The following is a 16,119-nucleotide window of genomic DNA, read 5'->3' as shown; positions in this document are numbered from 1 at the left end:
AGGAAACCAGATCCGAAAGAGACACGTGCACCCCAAAGTTCATTGCAGCACTTTTATAATAGCCAGGACATGGAAGCAACCTAGATGCCCATCAGCAGACGAATGGATAAGGAAGCTGTGGTACATATACACCATGGAATATTACTCAGCCATTAAAAAGAATTCATTTGAATCAGTCCTAATGAGATGGATGAAACTGGAGCCCCTTATACAGAGTGAAGTAAGCCAGAAAGATAAAGAACATTACAGCATACTAACACATATATATGGAATTTAGAAAGATGGTAACGACAACCCTTTATGCAAAACAGAAAAAGAGACACAGAAGTACAGAACAGACTTTTGAACTCTGTGGGAGAAGGCTGAGGGTTGATGTTTCAAAAGAACAGCATGTATATTATCTATGGTGAAACAGATCACCAGCCCAGGTGGGATGCATGAGACAAGTGCTCGGGCCTGGTGCACTGGGAAGACCCAGAGGAATCGGGTGGAGAGAGAGGTGGGAGGGGGGATAGGGATGGGGAATACATGTAACTCCATGGCTGATTCATGTCAATGTATGACAAAACCCACTGAAAAAAAAAAAAGTGAACCAACAACAACAAAAAAAGAATGCAGTGAGAAGTCAGGAAGCAGAGTGGAAAAATAAAACATATAACAACAGCTCACTTTTTTTTTTAGGGTTAGCACTTTTAATTTTTTGTTCCTTTTTAAAAAGTTTTTTATTTTGTATTGGACTATAGTTGATTTACAATGTGTTAGTTTCAGGTATACAACAAAGTGATTCAGTTATACATGAATACATATAGCTATTCTCTTTTCAAATTCTTTTCCCATTTAGGTTGTTACAGAATATTGAGCAGAGTTCCCTGTGCTATACAGTAGATCCTTGTGGGTTACCTATTTTAAATATAGCAGTGTGTACATTGGAGAAGGAAATGGCAACCCACTCCAGTACTCTTGCCTGGAGAATCCCAGGGACAGAGGAGCCTGGTGGGCTGCCGGCTATGGGGTCGCACAGAGTCGGGCGTGACTGCCGTGACTTAGCAGCAGCAGCAGCAGCCGTGTGTACATGTCAGTCCTACACTCCCAGTTTATCCCTCTCCCATCCCCTTACCTTTCCCCTTTGGTAACCATAAGTTTATTTTCTAGGTCTGTGAGTCTATCTCTGGTTTGTAAATAAGTTCATTTGTATCATTTTTTTTAGATTCCACATATAAGTGGTATTACTTGATATTTATTCTTCTCTTTCTAACTTATTTCACTTAGTGTGATAATCTCCAGGTCCATCCATGTCACTGTAAATGGCATTACTTCATTCTTTTTAATGGCTGAGTAATATTCCATTGTATATATGTACCCCATCTTCTTTAACAGTGGCTACCATTTTGGCAGACATGTACTAATTGACTCAGAACAGTCTATGAAGTAGGTAACAATACTAAAACTCCATTTCATAAATGATGACGCTGAGACACAGGGAGAAAAGGAAAACAATAGTGCTTTTACACTAATCAGCCTAATTCTACAACTGCAGGTTGTAATCTCGACTGCATACCCGAATCACCCAAATAACTTAAAAAAATTCCAATGCCCTGCCACACCCTGAGATTCAGATGAATGAATAAACTAGCATGATGATAATGTAGTGAGCTGCTAAGATCGATCCTCACATTTTAAAATCCTTGAGTAGAAATAAAGTGCTACTTTGAGATTTGTCATCTTTCTGATCTTTCTTTGGGAGAAGACTGCTCATTGTTTTGAAGCACAATCCTTTTTGTTTTCAAACTGCTGCTATAACATTAGGAGAAACTAGAGCCAAATGGTGGCACAGGCAGCTCCAAACTGCCACCCCTCAGCAGAAAAAAAAAAAAAGCAGAAACTGTCAGGGCCCACACTGCCAAAACCCTGGAAAGCAATCAAAGGTTTACAGCAACCAAATGCCAAATCAAGAAAAAAGCAACTTAAAAATGGTCCTGGTGTTTAAGGAAATCTCTATCAAAATGTTAGCTGAACACAAGCCAAAATAAGAAAGACTGCATTGATGATGCATGACAAGGGATAGTCTTTGTAAACACAGTTGGTAAATGTCACTCAGAAGTACAAGGGTCGCCTTCAACAATCAAATACCAGCAAATCCTAGAGAAGGGAGGAGAGAGTCCAATTTCTGGAGTTACCACATTATAATTTTCAAATGTCATTTTTTTACAATAAATCACAATGTATAAAAAGAAACAGGTAGGTATGACCCACTCAGAGAAACCAAATAAATTGGCATAAGTCATCCCTGAGGAAGCCCAAACACTGGACTTACTTGAGAGACTTTAAACAACTCTGTTAAATATGCTCGGGCTTCCCAGGTAGCCCTGGTGGTAAAGAGTCTGCCTGCCAATGCAGGAGATGGAAGACATGTGTGTTTGATCCCTGGGTCGGGAAGATCCACTGGAGGAGGAAATGGCAACCCACTTCAGTATTCTTTCCCAGAAAATCCCATGGACAGAGGAGCCTGGTAGGCTACAGTCCATGCGGCTGCAAAGAGCTGGACACGACTGAATGACTGAGCCCACAAAATATGTTCAAAGAGTCTAAGGAAGCCACATATCAGGCTACAAGACAGATCTCAATAAGTTTAAAAAGATAAACATCATACAAAATTTTCCCTAGCCACAATGAAGTGAAGCTATAAATCAATAATAGAAGGAAAACTGGAAAATCCACAAATACGTGAAAATTAAACAACACATTCTTAAGCAACCTGTGTGTCAAAAAATAAACCACAAGAAGAATTAAGAAATACTTTGAGATGAATAAAAACAAAAATACAACAGGCTAAAAAGCATGGGATGCAGAAGAAATAAATCAACAACCTAACTTTATACCTTGAGGAACTAGAAAAAGAAGAGCAAACTAAAAGCAGAAAAAAGGAAACAATAAAGATCAGAGCAGAGATAAATGAAACAGAGGATAGAAAGACAATAGAATCAGTGATATTGAAAGTTGGTTCTTTGAAAAGATATCAAAACTGAGAAATGTTTAGTTTTATTTACAGCAACCAAATGTTTAGTTTAGTTTTACAATAATAAAGTAAAAAAACAGAAAAAAAATACACATAACTAAAATCATAAATGAAAGTGGAGACATTACTTCCAACCTTACAGAAATAAGAATACTGTGAATAAGTGTACACCTACAAATTAGAACATCTAAATGAAATGGACAAATTCTTAGAAACACAAATTACCTAATCTGACTCAAGAAGAAACAAAATCTCAGCAGATGTTTTACAGGAGTAATCTACAAGTGAGAATAATCAAAAACTTTACAACAAAGAAAAGTCCAAGACCAGATGTTTTCAAAGGTAAATTCTAAATACTTAAAGAAGAATTAACACCAATCTTTCTCAAATTCTTCCAAAAAATACAAGAAGAGGAAAGGTTTTCTAACTTACTCTATGAGGCCAGCATCACTCTGATACAAAAATAAAGACATTATTAGGAAAAAAATTACAAACTAATATCCCCTGTGAATATAGATGCAAAATCTTAAACAACATACAGCAAATAGTCCAATAGCATATTAAAAAATTACACATTGTGACCAAGTATGATTTATTCCTGGAGTACAAAAATGGTTTAACATAAGAAATGTAGTCAATGTAATACTTCACAGTAACTGAAAACACACACACACACACAATGTCTCAACTGACCCAGAAAAGGCATTTGAAAAAATCAAAACCCTTCATGATAAAAACACTCAAAAAACTAGGAATAGAACCGAACTTTACTCACCATGAGTAAAGGCATTGACAAAAACCCCACAGCTGGCATAATACTCAATGGTAAAAGGCTAAAGTCTTTCCTCTTAAGATCAGAAAAAGTAAGATAGGTGTTAGCTCTTCTCTAAATTTTTGGTAGAATTCAGCTGTGAAGCCATCTGGTCCTGAGCTTTTGTTTGCTGGAAGATTTTTGATTACAGTTTCGATTTCCTTGCTTGTGATGGGTCTGTTAAGATCTATTTCTTCCTGGTTCAGTTTTGGAAAGTTATACTTTTCTAAGAATTTGTCCCATTTTATCCAAGTTGTCATTTTATTGGCATAGAGCTGTGGTAGTAGGTCTCTTATGATCCTTTGTATTTCAGTGTTGTCTGTTGTGATCTCTCCATTTTCATTTCTAATTTTGTTAATTTGGTTCTTCTCTCTTTGTTTCTTTTTTTTTTTTCTCTCTCTTTGTTTCTTAATGAGTTTTGCTAATGGTTTGTCAATTTTGTTTATTTTTTCAAAAACCAGCTTTTAGCTTTGTTGATTTTTGCTATGGTCTCTTTAGTTTCTTTTGCATTTATTTCTGCCCTAATTTTTAAGATTTCTTTCTTTCTGCTAACCCTGGGGTTCTTCATTTCTTCCTTCTCTAATTGCTTTAGGTGTAGAGTTAGGTTATTTATTTGGTTTTTTTCTTGTTTCTTGATGTGAGCCTGTAATGCTATGAACCTTCCCCTTAGCACTGCTTTTACAGTGTCCCATAGGTTTTGGGTTGTTGTGTTTTCATTTTCATTCATTTCTATACATATTTTGATTTCTTTTTTGATTTCTTCTATGATTTGTTGGTTATTCAGAAGCGTGTTATTTAGCCTCCATATGTTTGAAGTTTTAACAATTTTTTTCCTGTAATTGAGATCTAATCTTACTGCACTGTGGTCAGAAAAGATGACTGGAATGATTTCAATTTTTTTTGAATTTTCCAAGACCAGATTTATGGCCCAGGATGTGATCTATTCTGGAGAATGTTCCGTGTGCACTTGAGAAAAAGGTGAAGTTGATTGTTTTGGGGTGAAATGTCCTATAGATATCAATTAGGTCTAGCTGGTCCATTGTGTCATTTAAGGTTTGTGTTTCCTTGTTAATTTTCTGTTTAGTTGATCTATCCATAGTTGTGAGTGGGGTATTAAAGTCTCCCACTATTATTGTGTTACTATTAATTTCCTCTTCCATACTCGTTAGCGTTTGCCGTACATATTGCGGTGCTCCTATGTTGGGTGCATATATATTTATAATTGTTATATCTTCTTCTTGGATTGATCCTTTGATCATTATATAGTGTCCTTCTTTGTCTCTTTTCACATCCTTTATTTGAAAGTCTATTTTATCTGATATGAGTATTGCGACTCCTGCTTTCTTTTGGTCTCCGTTTGCATGAAATATTTTTTTCCAGCCCTTCACTTTTAGTCTGTATGTGTCTCTTGTTTTGAGGTGGGTCTCTTGTAGACAGCATATATAGGGGTCTTGTTTTTGTATCCATTCAGCCAATCTTTGTCTTTTGGTTGGGGCATTCAACCCATTTACATTTAAGGTAATTATTGATAGGTGTGGTCCCGTTGCCATTTACTTTGTTGTTTTGGGTTCACGTTTATACAACCTTTCTGCATTTCCTGTCTAGAGAAGATCCTTTAGCATTTGTTGAAGAGCTGGTTTGGTGGTGCTGAATTCTCTCAGCTTTTGCTTATCTGTAAAGCTTTTGAATTCTCCTTCATATCTGAATGAGATCCTTGCTGGATACAGTAATCTAGGTTGTAGGTTATTCTCTTTCATTACTTTCAGTATGTCCTGCCATTCCCTTCTGGCCTGGAGGGTTTCTATTGATAGATCAGCTGTTATCCTTATGGGAATCCCTTTGTGTGTTATTTGTTGTTTCTCCCTTGCTGCTTTTAATATTTGTTCTTTGTGTTTGATCTTTGTTAATTTGATTAATATGTGTCTTGGGGTGTTTCGCCTTGGGTTTATCCTGTTTGGGACTCTCTGGGTTTCTTGGACTTGGGTGGCTATTTCCTTCCCCATTTTAGGGAAGTTTTCAGCTATTATCTCCTCGAGTATTTTCTCATGGCCTTTCTTTTTGTCTTCTTCTTCTGGAACTCCTATGATTCGAATGTTGGGGTGTTTCACATTGTCCCAGAGGTCCCTGAGGTTGTCCTCATTTCTTTTGATCCTTTTTTCTTTTTTCCTCTCTGCTTCATTTATTTCCACCATTTTATCTTCTGTCTCACTTATCCTATCTTCTGCTTCCATTAGTCTACTCTTGGTTCCCTCCAAAGTGTTTTTGATCTCATTCATTGCATTATTCATTTTTAATTGACTCTTTTTTATTTCTTCTAGGTCTTTATTAAACATTTCTTGTATCTTTTCAATCTTTGTCTCCAGGCTATTTATCTGTAACTCCATTTTGTTTTCAAGATTTTGGATCATTTTTATTATCATTATTCTAAATTCTTTTTCAGGTAGATTCCCTATCTCCTCCTCTTTTGTTTGACTTGGTGGGCATTTTTCATGTTCCTTTACCTGTTGGGTATTTCTTTGCCTTTTCATCTTGTTTAGATTGCTGTGTCTGGAGTGGGCTTTCTGTATTCTGGAGGTCTGTGGTTCCTTTTTATTGTGGAGGATTAACCCAGTGGGTGGGGTTAGACGATTGGCTTGTCAAGATTTCCTGGTTAGGGGAGCTTGTGTCAGTGTTCTGGTGCGTGCAATTTGATTTCTTCTCTTTGGAGAGCAATGGAGTGCCCAGTAATGAGTTTTGAGATGGGTCTATGTGTTAGGTGTCACCTTTGGCAGCCTGTATGTTGACATTCGGGGCTATGTTCCTGCGTTGCTGGAGAATTTGCGTGGTATGTCTTGCTCTAAAACTTACTGGCTCTTGGGTGGTGGTTGGTTTCAGTGTAGGTATGGAGGCTTTTGGACAGTCACTTATTACTTAAAGTTCCATGTAGTCAGGAGTTTTCTGGTGTTCTCAGGTTTTGGGCTTAAGTCTCCTGCCTCTGGATTTCAGTTTTATTCTTCCTGTAGTCTCAGGACTTCTCCAACTATACAGCACTGATAAGAAAACTTCTAGGTTAATGGCAAAAAGATTCTCCCCCGTTAGGGACACCCAGAGAGGTTCACAGAGTTACATGAAGAAGAGGAGAGGGAGGAGGGAGATAGAGATGAGCAGGAGGAGAAAAAAAGGGGGACTCAAGAGGAGAGAGACAGACCTACGCAGCTGTCTGTTCCCAGAGTGTTCTCCATAGCCCAGTCACCTACAAAGATTCACAGAATTGGATTGGGAAGAGAAGGGGAAAGGAGGAAATAGAGGTGTTCTGAGGTAGAAAACAGAGAGTCAAGATTGGGAGAGAATAATCTTCGGTTTAAAATAGGGCTTCTCTTCTTTTTTTTTTTTTGTAAGGTTATAGTGTATTGAAAATGAAAATTAAGGAGTAGTAGTGGAGTACTAGAGGACTTTAAAAGAAATAAGAGAAAAAGAAAAATAGAAAATAGAAGAGAAAAAGGAAAGAAAAAAGAAAAAAAAGGAAAAAAAAGAAAGAAAAAGAAAAAAAGAAAGAAAAAAAAAAAGAAAAAAAATTTTTTTTTTTTCCCCTAATTAAAAAATCGTAAAAATCTATGGAAATGAAAGTTAAGGAGTAATGGGGGAGTAATAGGGGATTTTAAAGGAAAATAAAAGAGAAAAAATAAAAAAGAAAAAATAAAAAAAGAAAAAATAAAAAAAAAAAAGAAAAAAGTAAAATTATATCTAGGAGTTTCTCTGGAGCTGTTGCGGTCAGTGTGGGTTCGGCTCAGTTTCAGATAGCTCCTCGTTCCAGCTTACACTTCTCGATATCTACAGGCCCCTTCCGGTGTAGTCGGTGTTTTCTAGAGGGATTTTAATCTGTTGCACCAGTCCCTTCTGAGGCGGTTCCCTTTGTTTATTTGGCTTCTGTTTGCCGGTCTCTTCAGAGCCTCATTTCCGCCCTGACACAGGCGGGCGGAGGTGGACTCTTATTCAGGTAGCTAGTTCCGTCGCTCTGCGGGGCAGGGAGGGGCTGGCGCTGCCGGGAGGGGCTGGCGCTGTGGGGACGGGCTGGCGCTGCCGGGAGGGGCTGACGCTGCTTTCTTCGTCTGCGCTGCTCAGGCTCCCGGCTGTTCTATATGGAGCGCGCCCCGCGCTGCGCGAGGTTCCAGCCCTCGGGTGTTCCACAAAAGCGCGGAAGGAAAAGCTGCGCCTGCTCTCTGTGCCTTCCCCGTCAGAGCGGTCCAGGCAGCCAGGGGCTTGGTGGGCGCACTCTCCCCAGGTGTGGCGCGCCCCCTCCCTTCCGCGGACCCAGTCTCAGTTTCCGCTGGCGCCAGTCGGGTGCGCACGCCTTCCGCCCTCCGCGTCCCCAGCCCCAGTCCCCGCCCGCGCAGGTCGGGTGCCTTCGCCCTGTGTCTCGCCGCGACCTTCCCCTCCCCCCTGCCTCCTGCCTCCGGCGGGGCTGGGCCGGTCCGCAGCCTGCAAGCTCCTCTCTGGACCCTCTGGGTCTCTTTGTTCTGCGAACTGCCGGCAGTGTGTTCGGGCCGGTTAATTTACTCTCTCTCCTTTGGTCTCCCACAGTTCAAGTTGGCAGCTCACAGAAGCTCCCTCCGATTGTCCTCAGGGCACTCAGGCCCGGACCCTACTCCAAGCAATGCCGCCTAAGATTCCCTTCCCGGGACGGATCTCCGTTCTTAGCTCTTTTGTCTCACTTTTAATCTTTTATATTTTGTCCTACCTCCTTTCGAAGACAATGGGCTGCTTTTCTGGGCGCCTGATGACCTCAGCTAGCGATCAGAAGTTGTTTTGCGAAGTTTGCTCTGCGTTCAGTTATTCTTTTGATGAATTTGTAGGAGAGAAAGTGGTCTCCCCGTCCTACTCCTCTGCCATCTTGGCTCCTCCTCCTTCCTTTCTTAATTGCAGGATATTTGGTTTTGTTAGTTTTTTTCTTTAAATGGTATGAGTTCTTATTCATAATTCACTCATAATTTGCATAAATATCATACAGTTATAGTCTTTACCGGAACAGAGATTGGGAACCACCCCACCTGCCTCCTTTGTGTTCTGAACAGGGTCACTGGCGGGACAAGCCCTGCCCAAAGGTCAGGGTGTCCACGTGAGGCTGGGTTTCTGGGACCCGATCCTGGAAACTGTGTCCCTGTGACATGGTTTCAGTGTTGATGACCATCTACAGGTGTCCAGCGGGTTAACTGAAAGCATATCCCCCCAAGAGCCATCCAGCACTGTTAGTTTTCCACACAGCTCACTGGTTCTAGTTTTTGGACTGGTGAGAACAGGTGAAATGCTGTAAGTTTTTTACTGTCTGCTAATAATTTTGAAATCCCAGGTAATGACCGGGGTGCAGTAGAAAACATGGTTGTCCCTCCTTGTCCAAGGGGTGGGCGTAGTTCCCAGACCCCATGGGCAGCAGAATCCCCAGATGCTCAAGCCTCTTCTGTAAATGGTGTACTACTTGCATATAATCTACGCATACCCTCTTATATTTTTAAATCATCTCTAGATTACTTCCAGGGCTTCCCAGGTGGCATAACAATAAAGAACCCACCTGCCAATGCAGGAGACGCAGGTTCGATCCCTGGGCCCACTCCAGTTTTCTCACCTGGGAAATCCCACGGACAGAGAAGCCTGGTGGGCTACAGTCAATGGGGTCACAGAGAGTTGGACATGACTGAGTGACTGAGCTCGCATGCTTGCAGATTACTTCTAATACCTGATACAAATGTAAATCCTATATAGTTATCAGTATGTGACAAATCTGAGTTTTGCTTTTTGGAATATTCTGGAACATTTTTTCTTGAATATTTTTGATCTGAGGCAGATAGGGAGGGCTGGTCATATCCATAATATCCCACTTACCATATTTCTGTCTCAGAATTCGTTTCTTCTCCCTAGAGGTCCTCTCGTAAACCAGGCACCCTCCGTACCCATCAGAGAACATTTTCCACTCCTTGAATTTCTGGCAGTGACAGCTCTTTGGAGAAGTCTGACCCACTGTTGAATACAGTATGCTGTGTTGGTCTTGGTAATTGTCATGTTTTGTTAGGTTTGAGCTCTATTACAGGACTAAAAGGTTTGAGGACTTTATTCAAAGAGACAACCTAAGGGTCTAGCAAAGCACTTATATATAATAAATACTATGCTTTGTTCTCCCAAATTTAGCTTTACTTCACAATTTCTCTTGAACTGGGTGTATTTATAAATAAGTGAAAGGTTTGAATTACTGTATTTAAGATCCACTTCAATTGTAAAATTCTCTAACTCAGTGAATAAAGATACTATTTCTGTTTCATAAAATCATACCTCATTTCCCAGATAAATATACAGTCTTTACAAAATAATTATTGATTAGTAGTGGTTTCATCTCTAAGTCATGTCCAACTCTTGAGACCCCATGGATTGTAAACTTATGAGATGCATAAATATTCATTGTTTAAAACCCAGAAATTGTGAAGAAGAAAGTTGAAGTAGCATGATCTTGCTGCACAAAGAGTTACAAATCTTTACTAAGTAGATTGAAAATGTATATAGCACTTTAGTTTTTTGAATTAAAAAAAAAATCACTTGGTCAAATTCAAATAATGTATAGAGTGTAGCAGTTCATAACAGACAACTTTCCACCAAGGTATATACACAAAACAGTAATTTATTCTCCATGTGTTAATGTTGTAATGAATTTTTCTCCACTGCATGGTTGTATTATAAATTATTCAGTTCATCCCTGTGTGTCAGATATGTAAGTTGTTCCCAACTTCTTACTACTGTTTTCTATAGGAGGTAACAAACCACCTTGTTTGCTCTATTTGAGGAATTTCTCTTGCTTTTTTGACTAATACAACTCTTGGATTGGAATTAAGCGGATCAGAGGGGGCTCATATTTGCTTCCCCCAGAAAGACTGGCCAGGTCTGTTCCTCCAGCACTGTTGATAAGGCCAGTTTCCTGAAACTCTCAGTGATAGTAGGGATTAACATTGTTTTTAATCCTTACCATGTTGATCATCTGAAAATTTATTTTCCAGATAAATTTTCTTCCGTGAAAATATCTGATTTCCCAGTAAGCGTATTTTTGCTATTTTGTAGTGTTTTTAATGACCTGCATATTCAGATATGCTGTTTGCCTAGTTTTCTTTTGGAGTACTCATTTTTAGAAAATTGATTTTAAGGCATTATGTTTGTAAAACTTTATTTTAAATTCTTTGAGAATATTCGGATGAACTTGGTGATGTGGAGATCACATTTTGGGGTGTATGCAGAGTCCTTGACCTTTTAAGTTATTCCTTAGTAGGCATTAATGTTTCAACAATTGAGGCCATCTGACTGAAAAAAAAAAGAAAAACACCTTTGTACATCTTACCTAAGCAATATGATGGTCAGGGTAAATGAGGATGAATAATTATGGATGTAATGGGAGTCCTTGAATATAATTGGGCTCATAAGTCAAATGAGACAATTCATAACAGTTTGGCCCAGTATTTCAGTTTGGTCTGTTAAATTATTCATATGAATATTTTTATGAGTTTAGCCATGAATATTTGATTGATGTTGATTCATGACATCAGCTGTCTTAGCCTCAGTATCTTAGCCCTTTATTTTTTCCATTTATATCCAATTAATGATTATGGGAAGATGGGGAAAATTCTTTTTTCTTAATATAAGAAACACCTTTCCCTGCAGACTTATTGGGGCTGTCTGATGAGCATTTACATTATTGGTAGTTTAATAAGTGTGGTAATAATAATCCTCACTATCTTAAGGGAAAATACTACAAGTCTCTATTTTTCAGCTGAGGGAAATGGCATTCAGAGATGTTAGGTAAGTTTCCAGAAGTCACACAGCTTGTTGGCTGAGATTGGGTTCAAATCCTGATTTACGAGGATTAAAAGATGAGGCTGTACCCACCCCACAGTGATGGCCAGAGGGCACAGGGCCATTCTCTGACTCGGGTCCTGCTCCTCTGTCACCAGGCAAATCCAACACTCAGGTGGTCATATCCTCTTTCCATTTTGTAGCATCTGCTGCATAGACAGACCGTTTGTGATGTGAACAGGTATTTGCAGTCATGGCCTGTGGTGCATACGTGTATGTGAGAAGATGCATGGTATGGAAGCAGCTGCAGTGGCCAGACATGCACTCAAAGGATGCTCCTTAGAGGCTGACCCGAGGGGTGTGACTTCCAGTGGACAGTGTCCAGAGGTGTGGCAGGGCCCAAGCCCCAGGGTCCACCAGTGACTTCCGGTTTGAATTGAAAGAATGAGGCATTCTGTTCTGGCAGAGAAAGAGCTCCTGAGCCCAAGGCTGTGAACATCAAGCAATTATCTCCGCAATCGTTTTGGAAATCTAGGGGTTTGGCAACTGGCAACATTTCAGTTATTTCAGCTTGAGCTAGATAATTCACATAATTATCCTAATAGATCTGCACACATAATGCCCCAAATCAGTATTATTCCACATCAGAATCTCCTAAAATGATTGGGAAGGGCGTATTTTATATTCACATCTGTATTTATGTGAGAAAGGATCATATTTAGCTTAATAATACACCTTTTTCTAGCACTAGAATCTTTCCATCTGCTGATTTAATAACTGCTTCATGAGTTACATATGAATCCCCATTGGTTGTGCATTGTATCAGCCATTCATAAACCCAGCTGAACATCAGGAGCCTCTGGGAAGTTTTTCTTTTTTAAAATTTCTGAGTCTTTTTATCTCTGAGTCTGAAGATCTGATTCTGTTTGAGGTGGACCTGGGAATCAGCATTCTTCAAAAAGTTCCCCTGGTGAATCTGATATGTAGTTGAAAGTATTAACTGCGGTTTTCACCACACAGTGCCCACCCTTGTTAGAGAATGCTCCTTGTTTTGCAGTGAAATATTGCTTTATATCATCATGTGCATCTTGTCGTGGGACCTTCAGTCCATTGAAAATCTGTAATCCTTCACGTCGCTGGCAAAGAGCTCCATGAGTCAGTGTCTGTCTGTATTTTATTTTAAAGATTTATCTACCTCCTTGGAGTGTATTTGTTTTACACTGCTGTGTCAGTTTCTGCTGCAAAGTGAATCAGCCGTATGTACACGTGCATCCCCCCTTTGTGGGTTTCCTTCCCGTTTCGGGCCCCACAGGGCCCTGAGTGGAGTTCCCTCCGCTGCACAGCAGGTCCTCATTAGTCACCTGTTGTATACATAGTGATGTGTACGTGTCAGCCCCAGTCTCCCCAGTCACCCCACTCCCTGCGCCCCACTTGGCGTCCACATATTTGTTCTTCACGTCTGTCTCTATTACTTTCCTTTTCAGAACAACACTCAGTGTCTCAGCTAATTAATTTCTGGCTGCACTGGGTCTCCACTGCCGTGCACGGGCTTTGTCCGGGTGCAGCGCGTGGACTGCTCACCGCAGTGGCGTCTCTTGTTGCAGAGCGCAGGCTCTAGGCCCACGGGCCTCAGGAGCTGTAGTGTGTGGGCTCTCCAGCTCAGGGTCAGGAGTTATGGTGCACAGACCTAGTTGCCCTGTTGCATGTGGAGTCTTCCTGGGTAGGAATCGAACCTGTGTCCCCTGGATTGGCAGGTGGATTCTTAACCACTGGAGCACTAGGGACGTCCGTGTGTCTCTATTTCTGCTTTGCGTATTAATATTTAAGCTCCACCTCTGCCACTGGCCACATACACTCTGCATCTCACACAGAATATACCATGAGGGTTAGTGTCTCATGTTCGTCTTTAAGCATCCACATTTTCTTTCAGACATCTCCAGAGTCTTAAAGATTCTGCTGAAATGTCCGCACTTTCCCCTCAAGCCTCCCAAGACTGTGTCTTTGGTAGCAACCCTTTCAGCCCCGCCTGGGCTCCGCATGTACTATTTTGTTGTGTTTGCGTTGTGTTGGATTGTACATATTTTTATCTCAGTCCCTACTTTACAGCCTTTTTTGAGGACAGAAATCAAATCACCCAGAGCCTGCCACACTCTGGTGCTCACTGAGGACCTGCAGATGAGGGATTTTTCCAGACGTGTGTTCCCCACCTCCACCCCCGCGCCTTTGCACCTTTGTTCTGAGTGCCATTATCAGTCATTTATCTTTCAAAACGGTAGTTTCTTTAGAAGTATTTTCTCTGGGACTTTAAGCTTATTCATTGCTCTTTTATTAACTGTATAACAATTTGATGTTTGTATTAATAAGCAGTATGATCAATTTAGCATATCTGCTCTTTGCTTTTTTGGCCATTCTGCATGGCTTGTAGACCTCAGCTCCCCAGCCAGGGATTGAACTGAGGCTGCCAGCAATGCAAGCCCAGAATCCTAACCCCTAGGCCACCAGGGAGCTCCCCTATCTGTTCTTTCAGAAATCCACGTTTCTAGTACTGTGCTTTAGGAGGACTCATTGGGGGACCACGGGCCTGACCGGTGGTTTGAGCCACGTCATCCTCTAGACATAGCTGGAGACAGTGGTCCTTGGGCGTCTCAGTTTGCCCCTGCCTGGTGTCCTCATTGTTGGACGCACCCGCGGGCATCACTTGTGGGAATGGGGGCAGGTTCACTGTGGGGTGTGGGCCCAGATGCCCACCCTCAGAGGGAGCCTGGCAGAAGGACCGAGCCAGGGCGCCAGCTCACACTGTGTTTCTTGGGTCTACATTTTGCCCCTCTGTTCACGGAGGGCTCTTTTCAGATTTGCCACGTCAGGAAGGGAGGCCAGGACTGCTGAGACTGCCAGGTTAAAGGGGGCTGAATTAGAGGCTGGGACCCCCTGCTGGGTTGCCCCAGGCTCCTCCTCAGCTGGGATATCCTGGATGGGCAGGGGACGCAGGTGTGGGCTTCATGGGGACCTGGGGGGAGGCAGGCATGTGCTGCCTGGATCCAAAACGAGATGTAACATTGGCAGGGGTGGGGACGAGGTCTCATTTGGGCGGCGCCGTCTCTGCCACCCCCAGCCCTCCGTTGGTGGCTTAGAATTCAAGCTCATGTTACAGGCTTTGTTTTAATCTGTCGGAATAAACATGAAGCCTTTGTCCCTGTCCTTTCCCATCTGCCCGCCCCCCTTCAGCAGGTGGAGCCAAGTGGGGCTACCAGGATTTCTGTCGTTGTGTTTGATGTTGTGAGATGCCCTGTGTGTGTAACTTCTCAGGGTATCCTGACTTAGGGTGCACTCAAGACGGTTGGTGCGGGGCCTTGCAGGATGAGAGCAGGGTAGGGGCTGTCAGGGACGCTGCAGGAATCCCGGGGGCTCAGACCTGCCACATCTTCCTCTCCTTGCAGACCACACACCTGCTGGCACCCCCATTGTGCGGGGCGGCCCCCTACTCCTGGCACAGACAGCTGCCCTCCTGCGGAAGCGGCTTCTCCACGCTGGCCGGGCCTGGAAGGGCACCGTCTCCGACCTGCTGCTGCCCGTGCTCTTCGTGGCCTTGGCCATGGCCTTGTTCATGGTCAGGCCTTTGGCCATCAACTACCCTCCCCTCAAACTGACGCTGGGTCATTACGACAAGGCAGAAACCTACTTCTTCAGGTAAGAGCCTTTCTTTGTTTTTCCCCCTTGTGCTTCCAAATTACATCTGGACAGGTTATGAATAGCAGGAGCTCTGATTCTTGAAGAATTTCAAATATATACAAGTTGTTATCAATTTGGAGGTCTGTGTACTTGAGGGTGAGTGCTGAATAGTTTTTGCTTTTATGGAGTCTGTCATGTGATAGATGCTAGGGGCACATGAGGCAGACCTAGTCCAACCTCTGTGTCCCTTGGGGTCGTGCCCACCCCCCCGGCCCCCAGGTGGCCGAGACCCTTCGGTGAAAAGGGCCATGACTTCTGATGTGCAGAAGTCAGGAACACGGCCACCCACAGGCCCTGAGCCAGGACTGGGAGGGCTGTTTCTGGTCCAGGATGTTTATGTCTTTAGAAGAGTATGTGTGTGCGTGTGTGCTAAGTCACTCAGTTGTGTCCGACTCTGCGGTCCCATGGACTGTAGCCCACCAGGTTCTTCTGTCCATGGGATTCTCCAGGCAAGAATACTGGAGTGGGTTGCCATTTGCTTCTCCAGAGGATCTTCCCGACCCAGGGATCAAACCCTCGTCTCTTACATCTCCTGCATTGGCAGGAGGATTCTTTATTACTAGTGCCCCCGGGAAGCCCTTAGCAGAGTATATGGATTGCATATTTTACAAACACTTCAAGGCTGCTTCCAGACACTGGCCCTCAACTGCACGTGCCCTTCTACAGAGAAATGTCTGGATTTTTCTCTCTGAACAGGATGGGTCCAGGCACAGCTCCAAGTCAAATTAGGTCCTATTTCTGCCAGCATGTTCAGGCCAGT

General features: G+C 42.3%; 1 protein-coding gene and 1 long non-coding RNA gene across 3 annotated transcripts in view; one reads left to right on the top strand and one right to left on the bottom strand.

Annotated features, from left to right (window-relative positions):
• LOC122438061 overlaps positions 1 to 701 on the bottom strand; it is an 11,982-nt gene extending 11,281 nt beyond the window's left edge. The window contains exon 1 of the long non-coding RNA XR_006268437.1: positions 670 to 701. This is a non-coding gene — a long non-coding RNA (uncharacterized LOC122438061). The remainder of the gene's footprint in view (positions 1 to 669) is intronic.
• ABCA13 (ATP binding cassette subfamily A member 13) overlaps positions 1 to 16,119 on the top strand; it is a 417,355-nt gene that overhangs the window by 244,483 nt on the left and 156,753 nt on the right. The window contains exon 46 of one of the 2 annotated variants that reach the window (XM_043462544.1): positions 15,070 to 15,317. In XM_043462544.1, coding sequence (XP_043318479.1) covers positions 15,070 to 15,317 — 248 coding nt within the window. Of the gene's footprint in view, positions 1 to 15,067; positions 15,318 to 16,119 lie in introns of both variants that reach the window. The other variant, XM_043462545.1, reaches the window with a different exon arrangement.

Source organism: Cervus canadensis, chromosome 3 (genome assembly GCF_019320065.1).
Source record: "Cervus canadensis isolate Bull #8, Minnesota chromosome 3, ASM1932006v1, whole genome shotgun sequence".
Lineage (NCBI taxonomy): Eukaryota > Metazoa > Chordata > Mammalia > Artiodactyla > Cervidae > Cervus > Cervus canadensis.
This window is presented reverse-complemented; position numbering and strand designations above follow the sequence as displayed.